Source organism: Stylophora pistillata, chromosome 10 (assembly GCF_964205215.1).
Source record: "Stylophora pistillata chromosome 10, jaStyPist1.2, whole genome shotgun sequence".
NCBI classification, from domain to species: Eukaryota; Metazoa; Cnidaria; class Anthozoa; order Scleractinia; family Pocilloporidae; genus Stylophora; species Stylophora pistillata.
In genome coordinates, this window is record NC_142528.1 from 8,818,590 (window position 1) to 8,842,079 (window position 23,490).

At 38.3% G+C, this 23,490-nt stretch overlaps 1 protein-coding gene across 2 annotated transcripts; it reads right to left on the reverse strand.

Moving 5' to 3' along the window:
* Window positions 1–3,322: 3,322 nt before the first annotated feature.
* LOC111340134 (LLGL scribble cell polarity complex component 2) lies at window positions 3,323–21,868 on the reverse strand. 2 transcript variants are annotated; one of them, XM_022946921.2, is made up of 19 exons: window positions 21,429–21,868; window positions 21,240–21,337; window positions 19,875–19,956; window positions 16,371–16,489; window positions 15,750–15,893; window positions 14,818–14,890; window positions 14,069–14,507; window positions 13,592–13,661; window positions 13,278–13,425; window positions 13,091–13,158; window positions 11,917–12,226; window positions 11,457–11,718; window positions 9,985–10,245; window positions 9,228–9,449; window positions 8,295–8,676; window positions 7,409–8,075; window positions 6,671–6,736; window positions 5,918–5,961; window positions 3,323–4,166 (listed from the first exon to the last, which is right to left on the reverse strand). In XM_022946921.2, the coding sequence occupies exons 1-18, from the start codon at window positions 21,513–21,515 to the stop codon at window positions 5,941–5,943; spliced, it is 3,519 nt and encodes a 1,172-aa protein (XP_022802656.2). In that variant the 5' UTR covers window positions 21,516–21,868; the 3' UTR covers window positions 3,323–4,166; window positions 5,918–5,940. The 2 variants fall into 2 exon arrangements, with proteins under 2 accessions (XP_022802656.2, XP_088592940.1); XM_088736814.1 differs by lacking the exon at window positions 5,918–5,961.
* Window positions 21,869–23,490: the final 1,622 nt, after the last annotated feature.

Below are 23,490 nucleotides of genomic sequence, written 5' to 3' on the forward strand. Positions count from 1 at the left end.
AATCCCGACGGTTTATACGAGTCAATCCCGATCCCAATCATTCAATATAGTCTAAGCCCTTTTCCTAAACTTAGAAGGGCTTTTCTATTTGGTGATGATTTTCTTGAGCAGCATTGATCTGTCGAAGTCTATGGTCACCGAAAGGCATAAGTTTATCTCTTTTCACCAAAATGATGATATCGTTTAATTTAAAAGCTTTCTAAGTTTGGCACGAATAACGTATGCAAGTCACAGTAACGACTTCTTTTCATTAAAGCTCGATCATGGACAAACTTATACTCTTATAGGTACAGGCAGATCAGTATCAAAGAAACAAATAACAATTTCAACAAGTACCTAAAACATTAAAGGTCACGGCAATCTCAAAGATCCATAACAACGGAGAGAAAAATTAACTGAACACAATTCTGCTGTTGAAGCGCATGCTTCGCCCAAAGCGAAACCTCTTCAGAGCGAGGTAAAAATCAGCCTGTCGTTCCAAAGATGTATTGTCATCGTCATCACTCGGGGAATTGTACTCTGTTGTAGAGCATTTTCAAGGATTGATATTTTGAGTATTTTTTTAGGTTTGCCTTTTGTTTTATTAAGTCTCGCCTTTTTGCGTCTAGGTTGTTATTTTGATGAATTGATAGTTTTGATGACTTATTTTTAGTGTGTGCTTGAACTTGCCTCAGTTCGCGGATTTCCTTCCTACCGTGCTAGACATTTTTAATCGCTTGTTATGGTTGAGGATAACTAGTTTGCTAGGTGGTCATGTTTGGGTTGGTAAAACTGACCTTGAGTTTTACCCACACTGAATATCCTGTTTTGGAAATTCCCACGGTCAGCTAACCCAAACATGTCTGTGACTTTTACATTAAATGAGAGGGCACTCCTCGCTGAAGTTAGAAGAAGAAGAGAAATAGCTGTGGTAGTAGAAGGTAGTAGCAACAATAGAAGAGAAGAGAATAAAAGAAGAAAAGTATAGAGTCGTGGTACCTCTTGTTAATTCGCCAAGCGAGTGAAAAAAACCCCCACAACAACTCCACTAAATATTCCATCTTCCCCTATTCGTCTTGTTTCCCGCTGTTTTCTTGATGTTCTTCAAAGTCAGAGCGTTCGAGGTTTACCGGCTCGACCGGCCGAATTTCTCTCTGATACAGGTACGACATGAAGTAAGTTCTAGCTCCTACCATCATTTCCTGTCTGACAGAGAGCTCGCGCACTGCTGCAACAAATGTTTACGCCCAATCCTTCATCTTCCGTATGCCCTGTGGTGTCATTGGCACAGGCGTTAACAGGATACAGGATACTAAGAATTTGGATTTATAAAATAGTATGCCATCCAATGGGGGAAGATGACAAAACGCGCAGCCCTACTCCATGGAGTACGTGTGGAGTACCTAAATGGAGTTCCCCTAAAAGTCTTGTTTTGGTCAGATAAAATACTTTATCAACATGGTAAATCGCTTGGTCGTACATATCTTAATGTATTCTGATCTTGCCAGCTGCAAGATTATCACAGTTAGATACAGTCCACGAATAGACCGCCTTCTTGAATGTAACATTAAACTGCTGGCCACTTCAAACGGAAGGCTTAAACATAATCCTTGAACGTGTTTTTTATAGGCCGATTACCATCTTGACCTTATGATCTTCAAGAGGCCAAAATTACGGACATCCTTCATTCGGCAGCGGGTTTTACATCTTCTCAAATGCCTGTTCGGCAGGGTGCGTCTGTAAGAGGTGTGGCGTTCAATCTATCAAAACAAGGCCTCATGGGTTTCTTACAGTGTAATGCGTGTGAAGCGATGAGGATAAAAGCTAGGACTTAAAGAAAAATAATAATCCAAACTGACCTTCTCTTCACCCACCTATTTGTAGCGTAATAAAGTTGAGATATGTTAAGAAACAAACAACAACAAAAAAAAAACACCGATGGGTCAGCAAATTTGCTACATCTATTTAATACATCTGACTGGAGCAGTTGATTTGGAAAATGCAGTAAGCTTAAATTCTTGTGCAGAACTCGAAACAGTGGGTTTTGTTCATCATATTGAGTTTTTTTTTTATCTTCCGATCGTCAGATGTCAATTAATAATTGGTTCATGCTTTAGCGTGCACTATCGAGTTGGAGAGCACGAAAGAAGCGTAAGAGTTGCCCGAGGTAATAGCCGAGGGCAACTCAAGCTTCCTGAGTTCTCTCCAAATTTCCCACGTGCTCCATAACTCGACAGTGCACAGCTGAAAGCATGAACCAATTGTTTTAGAACATAACCGGTGGAATTGTGCATCAAATCCGACGCGAAAAACGGACAACAATATCAGCTGAAGCGAATCGTGACGGCGCTGATGCCGAGTCTCCTTTTCCTTTGTTTTTCTCTTTTTCTGCCTCATTTAAGAACTCTAGCCCAAGGGAAAAGGTCGAAAAATTGTCTTCGTTTTCGGACTAGTAGGCCGAGTCTCTGTTTGTATCCATTATTGTCGCGAAATATATTCTTTTTCCCCGCGCTAACAATGGCCACTCGCGCGAAAAAAAAATTTCTAGCGAAGCGATTTGCTAACGCTATCAGCGTGCACTATCGCGATTTTGAGCACGCTTCCGTATATTGAACTTGATTGCGCGGCCCTGCTAGCTATGTTCTAAAGTCACTTAGTCTTATGTCAGCTGCACACACGAACACAAATAACAGTTCTTCAGAGCAAAAAAAGCAACGGTACTCTCTCGACTACGCTATCAGCTTGCACCCGCGTATTATCAAGTTCAAAGATTACATTGATACAGTCATACAAAAATTTATGCGACGAGTTTGAGATTTCGACCAAGACAAAAGGATTAAAGATTAGCCTCCTCCGAGGGCGTATCCCTTTCCTTCTTTCAATTTTTATCCAAATTCATTTATTACAATTAAAATTCACTTATCTTGTAAAAGAAAGACATTTGAATACGGTACAGGCTACGAGTCAAACGGGTGAAAATGAGATTTTGTAAGTGAAGTCTTTATACAAGTTTGCCATGTTTCCTTAGACCATTGTCCAGGGCAATGACTCGATGAGCAAGAACGCGAGAGAGGGGGGGGGGGGAGGGTAGTGACGGGGAAAGAAGGCGGACCCTGTCGTTCCGTGGTTGCCCTCTAGTCTGAAATCACAAAAAACAATTCTAACGTGGACTACCCCAGATTTTGCTGTAGTAAAGTTACCACCATAATCCCAGAAGCTTTATTCTGATTATTCTGTTGACGTTCACATCCCTCATTTCCGTGTTAGACCTACTGCGGTGGATGGGCAAACAAACTAACTTTGAGAGAGTAGTGATATTTGAAAGAGAAGGAACACACGTGGATTTAGCAAGAATGACCTTTAATTGAAGCCACTCTTTAAAACAATTATACTACAGTTAAAAATCTAATTCAAGTGTACGGCACTGGACTAAGCACAAACGCTTGCCACTTTCTTATGAACAGGTAACAAGTCACAAGTGCATTCTAATCAAGAAAAAAATGAAAAGCGGTGGGGAATTTCAGAGATGAATGGAGACAGAAGGCATGCCACTTCTGTGTGAAAATATTGTTCGGAACGTATCTTAAGCAGAAGGGAATTTTTCTTGTACAAAAAGAAAAAAAAAAAAAAAAAAAAGACTGCTACAGTTGAGGATCAATTAAATAAAGATGCCAAGTCCAGGATGACTGAGGCATCATCAATTACCTTGTAGCTTAGATCGAGATTCATCTCTGCAAATCAATTCTTGTTTTGTATTTAAATCTATTGCATGCTCCAAGTTCGTCACCATTGCTTTTCAAGTAATACATGTTCATCTACCAATACTGTCGGATTGTCATTGCCGGTAGGTAAACTACATTTAACAATTAAAGGAACAATTCCCTACGATCACCAGTTACTTGGTACAGCTATTTAAGTCAGTTGGCCACAAAACGTCCAAAAGCCTACTGTCATTATTTATCCACTAAAACTAACAGAAAAAAAAAAAAAATAAATGGGCAAAAAATTCGTGTCCCTAAACGGTACTGATACAAGGCTAACACCAAAGTCAAGATTCATGAGCCTGCAATCTCGGCACCCTCGTCTCCAGTGCTCCTCTTCACAAATAGTTTCCCGGGGCTCTTGAATCCTTTTCCTTTAGCTGTGGCTAGTTCTTTATCATTATCAGAAGAATCAACAGAACCTATCTGTTGAAACAAATAAAAACAAGAGCTTTAAGTCAGAATTCTGTAATCCTACAACATCCTCTACAGGCAAACTTCGTTGGGGCCCTTCGGCTTTCATGCTTCTGTCACAATAGCCTACTTGCACGCAACAAATACAAATGGGAAAAGGCAAAGAAATATTATGTCAGGAGGTTCACCTCTTCCACCAACTCGGTGATTTTTGTTCGAGTGTCAAAACGCATTTATGGCACTACCCCGAGAAAAAAAAAATCCCAGGAGCGCGTGAACCGGCTTAACAAGTCGTGAATGGTGATAAACTTCTGATTGGTTGAAATTATTGGCGCGAGTTCCCTTGACTAATCACAGAAGTGCACGAAATCAAAGGCAATATCTCATCACTTCCAACGGTTGGGTCATAAAACTGGGGCGATAACTTTAACCAAACGAACCGACACAAAATTGTTCAAACAGCTTGTTCGTGCTCACAAGGGAGTCTGATTCTATCATTAAATTCTCATTGGTTTATGTCTTGATGGCCGTGTTGTTACAATGCCTTTTGATACTCATTTTAAACACTGTACAAGGCAACTTGTCATCAACAGGATTGATTTCTCACAAGTTAGATTACTTGTGAACTTCCAGCAGGAAAAGTTGTCTCTGACAACCGTTGTTTCGTCTCATCGCGTGACGCCTTCCCTTCTGCATCACGCCCGCGCGTGAGGGGACCAAACAAAGGGTGCGAAGTAGACAAGCTTGCAAAGCGTCCCCCAGATATTTGTATTTTACGAGGAGGGGAAACAACATTAATCGTGCGAGAATTTATGGTAAAACTGTTAATCCCAAGAATATTCAAATGAATTTATTTCTAGGTTGAATACAAAAATTGAATATTCTTTGACAAAGATTATAAACAAAAACGTCAGTGAGCATGTTTAAGGTTTTTTTAAACAAGTCTTCTGGTGGATTTGTCAGGAGTTATAAGTATTTAAGATCCCCAAACCTATACTTTTGAAGTTTTAAGAATGGTTATTTTCAACAGATTAGCTACGACAAAGAAGGTAAATGCTAAACCATTTTAACGCTACATCAGTTTAAAAGCGTAGATGGGTGTGAAAAGTGGGCCTGTTACAGAAGTTCAAAATGTCAATTATTCTTGGAATCAGTTGGAAGTCTTACTACCTGTATAAACAAAACTAAAAGGCTAACTGTTGATTAGAACTTGTTACTTGAACTCATCTGGTTCATGCCGAGTACTGCGCAATTCTTCTTTTGTGATTAAGTTTACAAGCCTCCACGACACTTTAATCAGCTCCTAAGTTACCGTCAATTTTTTTTTTTGCATATTCTTCATACTGTTCTTTATACCTTTTCCGAGGTGCTGACTAGGAGAATTTTTTGACAATAGAGAACTTCTTTAGTTGGTGATCATTTTCTCAACTCTCGCGACTTTAGCGTGTGGTTAAGGAGTGATAGTCATTATTAGAAGTCAAAGGGTTTTACAGTTTAGAAGCTCAAACGGTACCTTATTTTGCTCTTAAACGACCGCCGACTCAATTATTATTTTAAAACAACAAACATTTAAGACGGTGGTGGAAACTCAAAAGTAAATTTTCAAGCAAATTTAAGCCCCAGTATGGCCGCTGTAGTTCGAGTTTTTACAAAATTAGAAAATTTAACGAGCTCAAGCAGAGAGAAAGGACATTTTAAACGACATAAAAACAAAATCGCCCACATGGAAACTACAAATGAAAAGAAAATAACTGCACTCGGACCTGTTCTAAAAGGATTGCCTTTCTCAACTGGAAGCTTGCTCAACCTAAAAACAATTATGGCAAAAAAGAAAGATTCTTCAGCAAACAAAACAAATAGTACTTTCAGCAGCTTGCTTAACAAACAAAAAGTGGTCGTGTGGCCTGATCGTTTGGGCGAGTGCGGTCATGGAAGAGGGACTGCTGTTGTCAGTAGTGATAATGCTAAAGATGTATCTTTACATCTCATTATCCACATGAATATGGATATGTACGCTTTACAATACTTTTCAGACGTTTCAGTGACAGACGTTTCGACAACCTGAGCGGAAGTATTCAAACAAAAAGGTAGCAATTCCATGCTCAAGAATCAAAAAAAAAAAAAAAAAAAAGGCCCTTTTGATGAAACCATTTCTAAAACGCTGTTCAAACATTTATTTAGATTCCAACATGGCTAACCACGACTAATTACGGCTGGAAACCTCTGCCTCTTTAAGATGGACTCTCCAAGCGAAGTTGGTCCTAAAAGTTGCACCTGGACCAATTCGAAGATGTTTGGCCTCAACAGACAGATGTTCACTGAGGGCCTCCCAATGCATAAATCAAGGATGGGGTATTGTCAATCAAAGAGTTGTTTACTAACATAGTCTTTCCTAAAGGATCTAAATCTTCCGGTGAGAAACAAAGTGTGACCACCAGCAGGCCTATCAAACCGACTCTAGTTTTCTAACGTAAAATATTTTACAAAAGACAGGAAGTCAATAATTGTTTTTCTACCTCATCACGAGCATCATTCACCATTTCTTCGGCTGCTTTCTGTAGATCTGAGTCATTCAACATAAGCTGAAACACACAGCAAAGCTTTTAATTAGACACACCAAATGGATAATAATAAACAATATATATAATTTATTTAAAGTCGATAATGTTGGAAGTGGTTGCCCAATCTTCCGAGCCTGTGGCTCATGTTAAAAACACTCGACTCCAGATGAAATTGGAATTTGGAATGTTGGTTTTTGTGGAGGGAGGAAAACCCTCGGAGCAAGGACGAGAGCCAACAACAAACTCAACCCACACGTGACTCCAGGTCCAGGAATCGAACCCAGGCCACAGTGGTGGGAGGTGAGCGCTCTCACCACAGTGCCATCCCCGTTCCCCTTGATCTCTTTGCTTTGGTCTTTACCACCACTGAAGATACAACGAGAATGGGTGGAAAAGTTGCGGACAAATTCTAATGAAAGATCATATGCATTCAAAGGGAACTGCTTATTAAGTTAATCCTTCAACTACCATAAGTGACCAAGACATGACCGTTTCTCCTCATAAAATCAATACTATATCAGACAGACAAGTGATGAGAATTAAGAAAAATATCGCTTCAGGGATTATTGGTTAATCCAATACCAAATTCTCTGAACCAACTTGAAGAGAATCGTATAGCAGACAGTAAAGAGAATTAGTAATGAGACCTTGGGAGAGAAAGGGTTAAAATTTGATTAACTTTAGCCAACAAACCTTTTCGGATTCACCATTCTCAACTGTTCGAATTGTGGATCCTTCTGAGATAATTCGCTGCGTAGTGGATGATGAGCTGACGACCTTGGAGCTAACAACACGTGTGGTCACAAAAGAAGAGGAGGAAGTCTCTGTAGATGAAGAAAACGTGCCCCCCTCTGTACTCAACATAATTTCTGGGAAACCTTCCTTCTCTGATGAAGATGTCTGCTTGGTGTATGATCGTTCCTCGGACGTGAACACTTTCGTTGATACAGATGTTCCTTCTTCACTTGGGAGAACGGAAATAACCTCTTGTGTCTTAAGAACCATCTCATCTTTCTTTTCTTCCGCTTCCTCTTTCTTTTCCTCTGCTTCTTCCTTCTTCTCTTCAACTTCCTCTTTCTTTTCTTCCACTTCTGCAGCAACTTCAGTGGCAACCTCCGCCGAAGCCACAGTCTCTATAGCAGCCTTGGCCGCCTCGGCTTTCTTCTTCCTCTTCTTTTCTTTTTTCTCCTTCTTCTTTTCTTCATCCTGTTCTTCATCTGAAGATGATGAAGATGAAGAGGAACTAGAAGTTGAGCTCTTCCTCGATTTCTTTTCTTCTGACTCTTCTGCAGTGACTGCAGGTTCTGGTTCAGCAGGTCTCATTCCTTCAGCAAGTTCCAACACACAGTCTGGCTTCAACCTGTAAAGAAACAGATGAAACAAAACTTTAGCCAGATATCAAACAAAGCTGCAAAGTCTCTACCCAGTATGTAGTTCTCTCTTACAACTACTTTGTTTTACTGTGCGAGGTGATTGGTCCAGAACTCTCGTCCTGCTTTCCAAGCCAATCAGATTTATGACATGATCATGGAAACAAAATGATAATTATATAACTCACTAATGAATGAATCTCACTTACAAGTCTGTGGCAGAAAGAGTAAAGCGTTGCATTTCACTTCGTGAACTGAGATAGAATCCTTGACCGCTAACAGAGAACACAAGGGACTTGATGGCATCCACATCGGACTTTCTCATCGCCGAGGCCTTGACTTGCATTTTGAGGTTTGGAATAGAATAAACAATCAAATCCCCTTGATTGCTAACACATGCAAGGCAGTGGTACACCATTCCAGAGTCATCATTCTTGCTTCTAACATTGATCAGTCCGATCTTGCGCACTCTTGAGCCATCAATTGCTGTGAGCTTCTCTTTGTTCCGGGCCTTCAGATGTGGCAGACTGAACACTTTAAACTGTTCCTCAGAGCAAATCACTAAAGAGTGTGTTCCGCTCATGTCAGGTCCTAAGGAAGTGTGAAAAGTAAAGCAGAAACAGGTAATATTCAGTGGAAGTTGTTTGAGCTTTCTCACTGCCGTCAAGAATATGCTCATGAAAAGCATATACTTGATTAAGTGATGGTGACTTTTACTGGTTGTTGAATTAATTCTGCATTCTCTACTGCGACATGAAGAATAATGCAGTGAAAAACATGACCACTGGAGGTAACTCAGGTGCACTGTTGTGTTGAGAAGAGGCAAGCTAATTATATGTGAAAAACTAAACCACAAGCAGCAATGATAATAATTCTATCAATTTTAGGTTTGCTGGTGGGTTTCCTGAGAGGAAAGCGATCTTGGACCTCTTCATCCTTCAGATCTCCCTAAAAAAACCATAGCATACTCCACTATTGAGCCAAGTGGCCCATTTCTTCTCCCCCTGGAAGGGGATTTTTGTTCTTTGTAAGGTTGAACCCTGGAATTTGTCAGGCTTTCTTTACAATTCAACACCACCCATTCAAACTCCTGTCATTAGGTGTCTTGCCAAAGAACAGCATGATAGCCTGTTTGAAATTACCTTTTTCGTTATCCTCAATAACATCTCCTTGAAGTGGCAATCCATCTTTGTCAACCACAAACATGGACACAACAGGTGCTTTGTGTTTCAGTTTGATCTCTTTTCCAATCTCTACCTGCACTTCCTCCTCAGTTCTCTTCTCTCCCTCAGGGATGGTCAAATAACAGACATAGATGTGACCAGCATTTGTACCTGCCCAGAGGGAAGGGCAGTGGTGCACTCCTGATGATAATCACAGACAGATCTCCATTTAATAATAATTAGAGAAATGATTTCTTCGTGAACTTTCTTAAAAAGTTGAATCAAGAGAGGAGACTAGTGAAATATTTATGGTGAAACTATATGTAAGTAGATCTTAAATGACTGAAAATTGCTACTCTTGGAAATAGCCAGAGTTTGGATATGAAGCAAGTTTTAATCAAAAAAAGTCCTTTGTGTATGCAGGGTTTGTACACTTTTTCAGGCCAAAGATTCAAGAATTTAAAGGACTTTTTGTAATGACAATTTTACCTAAAACCAAGAAAAATGTTTTCTGTTAATATGTATGTTTTGGGTTTACCGATGGTGCAAAACAAAAGCAGATATTTTTTAATGTTGTTCAATAAAAAAATCAAGGACTTTCAAGGACCCAAAACCAAATTCAAGTACTTTTAAGGCCTTGAAATCGGCCTCCTGAAATTCAAGGGTTTTCAAGACGTGTACAAACCCTGTGTATGCTACAGTCTTTTTTAGAATCAGTAACATAATAACCTCTTACCATCTCTGATGTAGGTATCCACAAAGTACAAACAGCGCACCATACTTAAGACACTCTCGTCAACACGGTTTTCCTCAACAAGGCGGGACACTGGTGAAGCAACAGCCTCTGGTGCAGGAGAGGCTGGAGCCTCTCCTTCTTTCTTGGGGGTTCTGTCTGCAGCCCCTCGGGATCCTCTGCGAGAACGTAACCGCCGGAAGGATCTTCTGATACTCTCTTTGAGGGATTTACGTCTGGAAAGATGCTCTCCACTGTCAGTTTCTTTGAAGAGTAAAACACAGTGGATTTGTTAATATATAACCAGCTTCTCGTTCACATTATACTTCCTGGCGGCCGCACAGTTGTTCGTTTCTTCAGCAAATTTGATGACTAAAACCTTGTACTTAGCGGAGTATTTCATTCGTTTAGGCATGTTGAGAATCGTTTGAAGAGATATAACTTATAATTGTTGCGAGTTGCTCGTAGTTCTGAAAATTGTTTATAAAGCCGCTCTATTGAATCTGACAACATTAGACCAGAAAGGTGTGATATCACACCTATTGAAAGCAATTGAATGGACTTGTGATATTTTAGCGTCAATAAGCAACGCGTAAACAATCAATTGAAGTTGATTTTTATACCCGGTGTATAAGTCGAGGTCGAATTTTTAGGGTGTAAATTTGGTCAAAAAAGGTCGACTTATACACGGGTAAATATGGTATGTTGATATCACAATTTGCAAAACAAGTTTTCATGACACATTGTGTAGATTGTGTAGTTGTAACACTATATGCCTCTTAGTATGCTTGATAACTGTTTCATTCAATTGATTCAAGTACTGATTCTCCAGATCATCAGCTGTGTATTCCTTATAAACTTAAGCTCTGAAAATTTGGCTTTAAATCAAGAACTATTCCCAACTGGATTTTTTCCTTTCTTCCTATTACTTTTCTGCTTCAAAATGAATCCACATTGTCAGTTGAAATTCATTCTTAGCCACTCCTGGGAGTCAGAAGGTTCAATACGATACAATACAATACAATATTCTTTATTTAACATAGGTGATGTAATTAACCCAATGAGTTATCTAACTTACGGCCTTCACAACAAACCCACCATCCCACCCCAGGGGAGGACATTCATCACACAGTAATCTCGTGTGTGGGAAATTAATGTCTCCTACCCCAAACCCTGCAGGAGAGGGGACCTCCATTTATTTGTCCCTATCCGAGAAAACTAGAATATCTAACCATTTCTTGATGTTATAAAAAGGCAGCAAATTCTTCTCAATTATTTTAAGACCTCGAGTGTTGGTCCAGCCAGGGCTCGAACCCTCGACCTCCTGCACAACAGTCCAGCACACTATCCATTGGTTCATATCAGGGCAAGTGAAAATCAGTAACAAAAAAAAAAGTTGAAACGGTCTGAGGAGAAGTACATGCATCTTGAGAGTCCAACATTTGTTCAAGCAGATATCGCAACTCCTCTCTTACCTTGGCTGACAGTCCATTTTGTTGTAACAGTCTTCTTGGTAAGATAATCGTATACAATGAAGCCATGAACAGTTCCAGCTGCCAAAAGTCCCCAGGGTGTTTCCACAACAAGTGCGCTAACAGGTGCTGCTGGGATAAGCTGAAGACCAGTTTGCAGTTTAAATCCTGTGGGAACAGTGATTGAACCTTCTTTAGGGAGCAAAGGGCCATGGCCTTTCCACTGGAAATTTTCCTTGTCTTCGGTGAAGTCAATCTCAACCATCTGATAGATAAAACAAATCACTTCAAATGAATATCAATAGTGCAATTGAACAGGAAAAACTTAAACTGTCAGAACACCTCATGCACAATGTCAAAATCAGTTGTTTTAGCTGCCTGCCAATGGGTCACAATTAATTTCTAAGAAAAATCATCCATCGTTATTTCTAAAAGGATGCAAGAAGTTTTCATTGCTTCATACCTGTACTTCCACACTTGTCTCCTCTTCACACAGGTCAAAAATGAGGACCTGCCCTCCATTACCAGCCGCCGTCAAAGTCTTTGATTTTGGAGACAAGATGATCTTTGTCACAGCAAATCGGGGATCGTCGGAGTAAGGAGAATAGTTGCCAACTTTCTTAAATGGTGGCCAAACTTCTTCTTCTGCATCCCTGGGCTCAGAATCATGACCTTCATGTTCCCCAACAAAATACTTGGCAGTGTGAAGGGTGTAGATAAGCTGCATTTCAAGCTGTGAAACATCCCAGAAATTGATGGAACCATCTTCGTGCCTATTAAAGAAAGTCAAAGGGTTAAAAAAAAAAAACAAACCTGGTTCCCCTTCTGAGAACGACTAAGGAGCTAATGAAAACAATGTAGTTAAGTGTTTTGTTTGGTTTATCTCTCACAGTCTTTCATTGAACCTTATCCCTCCCAAGATCTCTCACTAGAAATTCTCCTTATTGTTTGCAGCACAGATCCCATAATAGTAGTGAGGAGAATTTCGTATTATATCAACTCATAGTCCCCTAATTAATATTTTTCTTCATTCCCCTTTATTTACTTCTCTGCTTAATTCTATATTGTTATTGTAAGGAGAAATTATGTCTTGAACTTTATTGGGTTAAGACCATAGTGTAAAGAAAAACAACAATTGAGCTTGGACTGAACTAGGTTTTCTGTAATTTTCTAAGGCAGATTTTCTTGAGAGTAGATCAGGATCAGGCTCTACCAGACCTTGCCCACCACAGACTATTAACCCTTTACACCATAAGATCATTACACATATTCTCCATACTGTTTTTTATACATTACCTTAGGTGTTGACAAGGAGGATTTGTTTAACAATGAACAGCCTTTTCTTTTTTTAATCAAAGATCATTTCCTCTATTCTCCTGACCTTAATGTGTGATACACTGGGATATTGTACCAAGAAATTAGATGTTAATCACTCATAGGGTTTACAGGGTTGACTTCTGTCCGAGTTTTTTGTACAATTCTGGTTTTATGAAATATTTTTAGAGCTAAGCACCCCATTTTACTTATAAAATCTGAGCCACCCTGAATAACTGGCAAATTTGACTAGCTGCTGACTTTCATGAATCCAAAACAAAGAGAACATAGAAATACTTCTACTTGTAAAACAAATAGCTTACCCAGTAACCAGCAGATCTTTGGTTTCATCATCTTCTATCAGCGATTTTCCTCCTGTTATGGGCCAACTCTACAGTGACCAAAAATAAACTTCATTTAAAAAAATCAAATTTGTCTTAATGAACAACAAACTTTAAACACTCCAAATAACAAACTTTTTAGAATTATGGTTACCAACATAGCACATACCTCATTTGAGAAATCAATTTGAAGTTGGTTCTTCCCAGCAGTTGATAATTGCTCAAACAAACCTCGAGGACAGTCATGGCAGTGATATGAGCATGTGATCGGGGAAGAGTGCAGGCACACCAGGTAAGGTTTTGTGAAGGTGGGGAACCTGTGCAGAAAAAAAAAAAATTTCAGTCAAAAGAAAAATCAAAAACTAATTCACACACAGCCCTTGACTAAAGACATTCACAGTTTTCTTTTAATCTATATCCACCTATATACATTGATATAGACATGATGTTGGTATTTCATAACATGAAGGACTTTTATGTTACCCCGCCTCCTTGGTGACCAAGTCAATGACGACTAATTCTTCCTCACACAGCACCACCAAGTAAGCTGGATCTATTGAAAGAACACACAAAAAATCACTTTTAAACAGAACATTTCTAATTAAGATGAAGGGCAGCATAAGGATCAGACGAAGGAGAACAGTGAAGGGTACATTCAGGGTCTAAGAACTGATCACTTTTGGAACTGGTCAGCATGTGAAATTAATTTGCCTGGTACAGACTAAAACACAGCAATCATTAGTTTACTGTGCAATCTGTTAAAGAAAGGAACAAACCCAAGGCTGAAAGGATGGAGTCACCACTTCAGGGCAGCCAGCAGAGGGTAGCATGGAAAGAACACGCTTTGCTCATGACAATGCAAACAAAATTTCAAAAATTGATCATTAAACTGCAACCACTTTGTACCTTTCAATCTCAGAAGTTGATACTGAGAATACAGAAATCCTTTCATTAATTTACCTTCCCCACTGGCTTTCACTGTAAAGAAGTCCACCACACGTGAAGTGAAATCAAAAGCCACCTGTGGTGTATTGTCACCCCCTTCAACCAGGTTGGTATCTTGAATCAGAGAGACACAGTGTCTGTCACCATAGCTGGCCCTTGGCATTCCACCACTGAAGAATACAGAAGAGTCACTCCACTCCACCTTTGTGATGGCTTTGCAAGGGAATGGTCCCAGAGGAGTGACAGCCTTGGGAATCTCCAAGCTTCCCTCCAGCGACCACCTCGTCAGACTACCATCACCATGGGCACTGATGAACTTAGTTCCATCTGAATGCCAACTGAGACTTTCAACTTCCTGAGGCTGATCGGAGGACTGAATGCTGAAAGTGGCTTGGACACTGCAACGCTCATGATTCCACAAGACAACCAAACCCTTCTTATAGCCAATCAGAATCTACAGAAAAGGAAAATGAGGTTTGCTCTTAATCTACAACATTAGATAAGGTAAAATTTCAGAGAATTGCATGAACCATAGATGTTATTTCTTCTTTTTCTTTTTTTACTCTACCAAAGTATGTTCCCTAAATTAAATGTTTCACAAATCAAATCTAAGGGGAAGTCTGCAGAATATTTTCACTGAACATTTCCTCATTTTACCATTTAAAATCTCACTATCTTTTGAACTGTCAAAGTCCCCCAAAATAAGACGGGCCACCAGGACAGAGTGACAAACAATGTAAGAAAGTAATATCATGTCTGCTGACCTTGTTAGAATCCTCTGGATGTTCCTGAATAGCTTCCACAGATCCTGCATTGGTCTTGCTTTCTTCTTGGACACTGCAGTAAATTGAAATTTTAGACCACAAGTTTATTAGTGTTTGTGCACTATCACGTGCTATCCTCAATAAATAAAGTCTTACAGAGGAAGCCTACCGACTGCCCTACATCATAAAGCTGTTACATTATCAACACCAGAATGATATAATGAATTTTGTCAAAACTACAATGGGACCATGTTACAGTGCATATCAGAATTTTTTTCCTCCCGAAATACAAACTCTAAGTTAAATTATTTTTATTTTAATTGAAAAAAAAAAAAAATGAAACAAATGCTTGCTAAATCTGACTCCTCCAGAATAAACACTACGGAACTTAATCCCTCAGAAAGGGTAAAATAACAAAAAAATTAAGTGGATCAGTCAAAAAAAAATATTTTTAAATGCTTGTCCAAAATCTGCCCAATCTCTATTCTGTTCTTACTTTTTTAACTGAAGGTTGGGTCAAAGTCTGAAAGTGTTTGTTTTGGGGATGATTTCAAACCCTTAATCTAAAAACTTCTTTTACTTTGCCTTCTTTAATGTGCATGAACAAATTATGTTTGTCCACTTACAAAAACACACAATGGCTTTCTCTCCACTTCCCAATTTTTCTTGGGGAGTATCTCTGACTTTCAAAACAGATACAATCTTGTAGTCAATACAGTTTCTGTATTGTTTCTTCTTTTTGTTATTATTATCATACGTCAGCATGTGTTTTCCTGATTTTTCACATGGATAGAGTAGATTCAATTAATATATAAATGACGACACCAAATGGTCATGGTTATTTTAAGAAAACTGAAAATCGAACAGAGATAACACATTTTTATTTGCATAAACGTGTTATGAAAATGCAGCTTTGGGAGCATAACACAAACCTTTGCATGACAACATCCTGGTAAATGATGTATTCTTGAAGTTCAAATGAGTTTATATCCAACAGATAGATGTTACCACCTTCTGTGCCAAGGTAAAGACGATTGGTTTTCATGGACAAACAGCAAACAGAGATCTTCTTGAGTCTGAAAACACCAGACAAAAGGCAAAATTAACATAAGAAATGGTGCCAGATCCTACAGATAATGAAGCTTAACACAGCAGGCAAAGATGGCATGAGTCTCGCAGTATATGTGTATCAAATATGGCAAAAGTCATGAAACTTTGTCTCAACTGCAACAGTAGATCAGTTAGGAAAAGTAAACTGGCTAGAAAGTTTTAGAATAAATTTAAAAAATTGTTTAAATTTTCTTGATTATAATCTCAAAAAGAATAATGTGCTGTATGCACAAACAGGAAAAAAAATACATGCAACATATATCACGTGTTCTTTTTCATTGTTATGACATGCAGTCATCCAGTCTGTGGAAATTGAAATTATCTAAAGATAAAAATTATTTCATGGTTACAACTCTGTACAGTCTGTTAGACTAGCTGAGTACCAATTGAAAATAATTCTTGTTGAGTAATTTTGTTCAAGTGAAGTTTATTTTAAAGCCTACCTTCCCTCCAGCGTGCAGGTTTTGACTTCTTCCAGCACTGACTTCCCTTCCTTTTTATTAACCTCCCAAAGATGGATGGTGTTTTGTTCTCCATCATCACAAACACTTATGATACGTCCCTAAAAATTGAAGAAGGAAAACGTGTAAGAAGTTACAAGATAATCGACTGGAGTAAAATGAAAACCAAACTTTTTGTCCCTGCATTTAACTTCAGAAAAAATAAATATGCTTTGGGAAGTGGGGTAATAAAGAACATAACAAAATGGCCAATTGTAAGCTGTATTCCCTTGATGGTTTTTTTTCCCAAGGGTACAATACTCAGCACAAATGTTGTAAGTTATTTGTGCAATGACATTAATACCCTCTGTATATCAAGGTTTGGACCATATGTGGGTCACCAATGATTTTTCTGCACGAGATTAAGTGATTAAGACAAGACAGTATTTACATGGGCTATTTCAGCGCACAAGTTGTCAAATCTATACATCTCTCAGATAATACTTGCGAGTAAATATAAAATGCACTAGTTGCTACTTTCAAACAGTTCACACTTCAATAGAAGCCCAAAATTATTTCATGAGTTACTGCTGAAATAAATTCCAGTCATCTTAAAAGTTAAATAGTCCTTACAATAAACACTGAGCTCTACAAGGATCTGCAAATGGATGGTGCTTAAACAGATTCCTATATCATTAATTTAGGACATAAAAAGGTAAAAAGAAAAACAAACAAACAAAAAAACCGGTCTTATTACAAACTTTATATATTTAACAAATGGCAAAGTGCATGGATTTTTAAAATAACTGAGCAAGTTTGCATGTATCATCTGGACTTAAGAAATTAAGACTTTAATTTAGTTACAAAGCATGTCAGTGATTAAAAAGATCATTTCCTTTAATGTTATGACTCCCTAATATTGAAGGTCCAATATCAAATATTTCAAGTTAAGTATTAAGTCACATTGAACTGCAAATGCTACTTATAAACATTACTTGAAAGCTTTTCTCTTTTGCTTCGATTTGCACAGTGGCCCTGCATAACTTTACATCCAAGAGTGTCTCTGGTGTTTTGAAACAAGTCTATCTAAAGTATAATCTGAATTAAGTTATTAAAGACAGCCCAATTTAATACTCACTGATCATCAACACTATCACACTTTCTGTTTTATTATCAATAAAATCAATAACACAGTTTTCATGAAACTCCCAGAAATAGAAGATATTTCTTTGACAGAGGCAGAAAAAAGGAAAAGGAAAAACCTTTCTAAATGTACTGTGCAGGTACAATTGAAACTGATTACAGCCTCAGAAAATCTACAATAACATCCAGTCCTCAAGCATCAGCGTCAATCATTTAGCTCCCAAGATCTGATTGCTATTTCTCCCTTCTGGCTGTGTCACATTTCCTTGTTAGTAAGCTATGAAATGAGACAACAACTTCTGCCTGATAAGTTTCAGTCTTATCATTTGCTGGATGTTGTATGGATATTACAAGTTAAAGTTGCACATCACCGCTAATCCCTTTATGGAATTTACAGTGAATTATCAATTATTACTTTTTCCTATAACCCTTGTTATACTAAAGAGCACTTCAAAGGGGCACTAGTCTTTTAAAGGTTATTATGTTTTCCAATTATTATTTGGTAACCAACTACAAAAAAAAATATCCAACTAAACTCAAACTTAATTTCACATAAAGACAAGTTTTTTTACTCTTAAGTGTAATCAAAATAACCAGCACTGCAGGAACAAGTAGCTGGCAAAAATGCCAGTTGTTAGTGTTCCTAGAGAATACTGAACACTCCCTGAACATTTCTGCTGGTTTTCCTGAAAAATCACAGGCATCAATTCAACCTTTTAAGCCCTAAGGGTGACCAGCATCTAACTTCTCCTTACAATATGACTCCCGAGTCAAACATTAAGGACATAAGAATAATGAAAATGATCAACTACAGAAACTCTTGATTCATAAGCAAATTCTCCTTGTTAGCCTATTGTGAAATGTATGAGAACAGTATGGAGAATATGCATACTGATGTCAGGGAGGAGAGACACTGTATGAATTGACCAGAGTCCAGTAACCTAATCAGAGGGCCAGCAACTTTCCTAAATAACTACCACCACCTTATTTCCTTTTGGTCATTTTTAGTAATCAGTGTCTGTTATACCCCCTTGAGGAAAGACAAGGTTTCTTCCCTAACATTTTGGACACGCAAGTCTGAACTTTAGCATGTATCAGGTTCTTTTAGTGCAAAAAAAAAAAAAGAAACCCTTTAACTTCTTAAACGGTTAAACCAGACTTATCATTGCTTGTGGAAGAACAAATTTGAATATCCACAAGTTCAGACTACTGCATTCAATCTTGTATCATGCTTACTTTTTTTTTTAATGTCTTTTTTCATTACATTCCAATGAACAGCAAGTTTCCAAAACCATTAATTCCTTGTGCCACATAACCTCAGCAAAATGGAACAATTTTCAGTGGTGCAGCTCTACCGCATACACGTTACAGACAGCAGTTTAACAAAAGAAAAGAAGTGTGCAAACATCACTAAACTAGATCCTTAAAATTCAACAAGGAATTATTTTCTACTGATGTGACTACACATCTCAAAATTAAAGAATAGCCATTCTCTAACACAGCAAGAACTGGAAAATTTAATTACTCCATATTTTCAATACAAAGGAATCTAGCACCAAAAGACCAGCCTCAGTACAAGCATGGAAACACCAAAGTCTTGCACATACAGAATAGTACCTCAGAACTTTGGTTTTTCACAAAAGATTACAAAAAGAGAGAAGTAACACGTTACATCATGTACCACAATTAATGTTAATGTTGTCTTCATGTATCAAGATAATCACTAAATGGCACTCAACACATCAGTGCTAAAGCACTGCTTTGCACTTGTATGAAAACTTTCAATGCCCCCCCAAAAAAAGCGAAGAAAGAAAAGTGTTGACAGACAACCTAATCCATTCACAGCCACAAATGGTTTTATTCACCTAAGACAATGGCTAATATCAATACTTGGATAAATTCTAGAACCTATGTTTACATTCAAACCAATTTTTTGAATCTCATTACAAGTGTGCAAAAAGTGAAAGAAATTTAAGTAGCTACAGGACGCGATGAAATAGAATGTTCTATCGGTTAACCTGCCGCACGACACTACAAAAATAGCTGGGAACTCAGTCTGATGTTTGAAATTCACACCTAAATTTATTCTGGATCAAGTCAAAATAAATAAGCTTATATTGATTTCCTGATTACGGAGCAAGTCGAAGCCAAGCTTACTCTGGGCGAGGAAGAGTTTGGAAACCAAATTCAACACAACGATGACAAATTATGGACTTTTTTAGCTTCAAAGCGGACGTTTCTGGAATAAATTCGTTGCGAAGCCCCACCCTATCATCATACACACCCTCAATTTTCCCCTCTGTCGATTTCAGTCGAGCGGGTTGTAAACACGATCAGGTACGATGAAGTTATAGGATAACTTACCTGTTCTGGCAGAAAATGTAACTCTTGGATCACCGTCTCCTGTTGATGACGAGCGGAAAGTTCCACGCCAGGTCGGCCATAGCTGACAGACAAGTCAAGAAGCAAAAGAAGCAGTGGGAAAGAAGCGTGGAAAAATATGCTATCAACAAACTAATGCCTAGCGCGTGACTGAAATACCTAATTCAGTTTTTTCAGAGACTGAATTTTTACCAGGACCCTTGTGTAACTCATAAACAAGGGAAAAATAACGTAAATTAGCGTCGAAAGAAATTCTTAATACCTAACTTCAAGTCAGTGTTGTCCTAAATTTTGAATGGAACCATGTCGAAGAAATGAAAACGAACACAAAAATCAGAATTTTGGTTGAATCTTCAAAATTATCCGAGAAACTTATGAGTTGATAATATGCTTTACTAGCGCTTTCCTTTTGCCCCGCTTGAAACCACATTAGCCTCATCATTTAGTATTATCTAAACCAAACGACATGCTGGTTCCTTCGCAAAAATAGAATTTATATCGTAGCAACAGACAATAAGAGGTTTTCTGCAAGACATCGCCGTATCTGTGGAGTGAAGCGAAGCTTACCGAAGGCTGCTTATTCGTGATCAAAGATCATTTTTTTGGTTGGAGTTTTAGAGGCAACACAGTCAGTTTAAAATCGTGCACATTTAACCACTCATAAAACAAAAACAGACCTTCGCGATGGCAAAATGCGGGAAAAACTTCGAATTGATCGACGCTGTTAGCTTGGAGGACACGTGTGATGGCGCAAGGAGGAATGAACGATCGAAGCTATTAGTGTAAGAATTGAGCTGAAGATTTCAGCGATTTTAGAAATCTCTCTGTACTTTTAGTTAAATTACCACATCCAGAGACTTGATAGAAATATTTCCAGTTTGATCTCGTCTTAGAATCAAGTGTAGTGCGTGCAAATTAGCGATGGGCTGCTGGAAAATATTCCAACGAGGGTTGTGAAGGTTCAGCGCCTTAGTGGTAGATTTCAGCGTAACTAAGGAATCATATCCGTTTCAGCAAGTTTAAAGCAAAAAAAGAATCACAGTTAACTGGATGGTCAAAGTGCACATTTTTAACAGCTCGAAAGCGCTGCATTTTGGAGGTGTATTCGAACTACTCGTTCAATTATAAAATCATGATTTCTTCTGACTACGAATAGATATCTATACGATAGGCTTCCTGCTGCACAAACAACACCGATGAGGAGATTTTGCAATTTCTAGCCCATATAAACCTTAAATTTCATCTTTCCATCATAGACAGTTCAGATACGAAGCCAAGCACACTGTCTGGTTTACGGAGAGCTACAGCTCCACAAGTTATTCTGTAGAACTTTGCCACAAAGGATACATTTTTAGCAACCCATTGCTTGTTCCAATAGCCAACAAGTTAAGTTCAGGATCGTGAGCGATTGCCGAAGGTTTTGGTGGAAAGCCATGTTCCACAGCCTGCAAGAAATTTAGGGTATTTATACAAGCACATGTCCCTGTAGTCATCATATTCTATTCAAAGAGAAGGCAAGAAACCGCCAAAACCTACCTTGTTGAACAAAAACAGATCCTGACCAAGTTTGTCCTTCAAATGTCCGGAACTCCTGTCCCGTGTTCTCGAAAAAAACTTAAACATGATTGAAGTGGTCGCCTTCCAACAGAACCTAATGCGGCGACTTCACAGACGAATAATTTATTAGGAAGGTTGAGTAAGTGAGACTACAAGCGAGAGACTCGTTTGAAAATCAATCACGCCTTAGCGAAATTGAGTTCGAGTCATGTGACACCCTGTCAATCAAACCTGCTTTGACCAATAAGATTGCATGTCATGATTAAAAAGCGCGCCGAAAGAACAGTTCAGCTGCAGGCGATTGGCTTCGGAAGAACTCTTCAAACAAAACGTAGAGGTGCAAACTGCCCTGAATTTTCTCATCATGAATAAATTACGGCTGGGAACGTTAACATGCAGTGTCTTTTGTGGCAAATATTTGTTTAGGGGCGCGTGATCAGGATGTATTGTATACGAGTTAATTTTGACAGGCTCGAACATTTTTTTGCTTATGTGTGTTTGCGCGCTTCTTTCAATATTGTGGGCAAAAAAATGCTAAATTATGAACCGCATGTATTAATGTTCCCCACTGCGAAGATTTTATTCGCAGTAGTCTAGACTTTGCGTGAAAAATCATAAACTCTCGACAAACTAGTAGAAGAAAATTAAATTGTATCGTATTTGATTGCCTTTTCGAACAGATTACCCAATATTTTACACGTGTCGAGAGGGTTCCTTATAAATATGCATATTTTCTCGACAAAGATCAAATTAGCTTAAGGACGTTTCACCTCAGGTGAACTGGGATAGTTTTGTCGAATTGTTTTGTCTCAATACAGAACGTCCCTACAACCACCGTCGACACATTATTATGAATTTTCGGAAGATCTCTGTTTTGAAAACAACTCGGACTCAACAAACTTTTGAACGGGTGCCTTTCCTAGCTGATGAAGCATATGACTGTAAAAACCCTTTCATTTTTTTTTTCTTGGGAAACCTGAGAGATAACGAGCATGACCTAAACGTGATTAAAACGTGACCATTGGCACGAATTAGAACCTTCTTTATTTAGGAAAGTGAACAGGACAAAGGTCTGTTGGGTAGACATGTCTTGTCGGAATAGCAATGTATCTGATATTTTTAAGTAACGCAAGGTTTTAAACTTTGCAGAAATACTGTCTGGATTTTGTCTACGTGCTTGTGGCTACCCTAAACCTCCCTGTTGAAACATGTATTATTGATATCGAGTTCGTTCCGAAAACCAATACCATTTTGTGAAATTTTCATCCCTTACATCACACTTTGGTGAGATGCGGGCGTCAGGCATCCAGACTCTAAAAGTATCTTTCAATTTTGCGGCCGTTCGAATGCCAAATAAGAAATCGCCGAGTATTTTAACACTTCCCATACTTGTGAATCAATCACCTTAAATTGAGAAAAAAGTTTTAGATATTCCTTAAGTTGAACTGTAAATTTCACGACATTTGTTAATTTTCCGGTTCCTAGCATGTTGATCTCATGCTTCAGGACGTGTCATTTCGCCCCGATATCCTTGGGAGGCGAGCCGGAACGAAACTTCAACTGAGAGTAAAATTTGACCTCAAGGTCGGCGTCTTATCCAAAAATCTACCTAGGAGTTTGTTCAGTCTCATTTAGGACTGATGCTGAAACTTTTATGTAAATATTTGCAATAACAACAGTGATTATATATCATTGAAGTAAGGTGTTAAGAGTTTCCGATGAGGGAATTCCGTTTGCGAACCAATGAGAATTTCTCGACTCTGAAAATTGTACAATCTGCCAAAAAGCAGTGATTTCGAATGATACCGCGAACCCGTCATTCGCATTTTTTGCGTTACGAAGATTTTAATCTATTTAAATAGAACTAAAACGCGCTTACTTTTGTGAAACTCTAACAAATATAAATAGCTATTACGAAACACTTGAATTCAAAACGAACAAATGAGTATGATGTAAATAAAAATGCCGTCATCATTCGAGCCATGACAAGAATTAAAAAATAGCAATGTAGCTTTTATTTAAATAATTACAAAAAAATAAT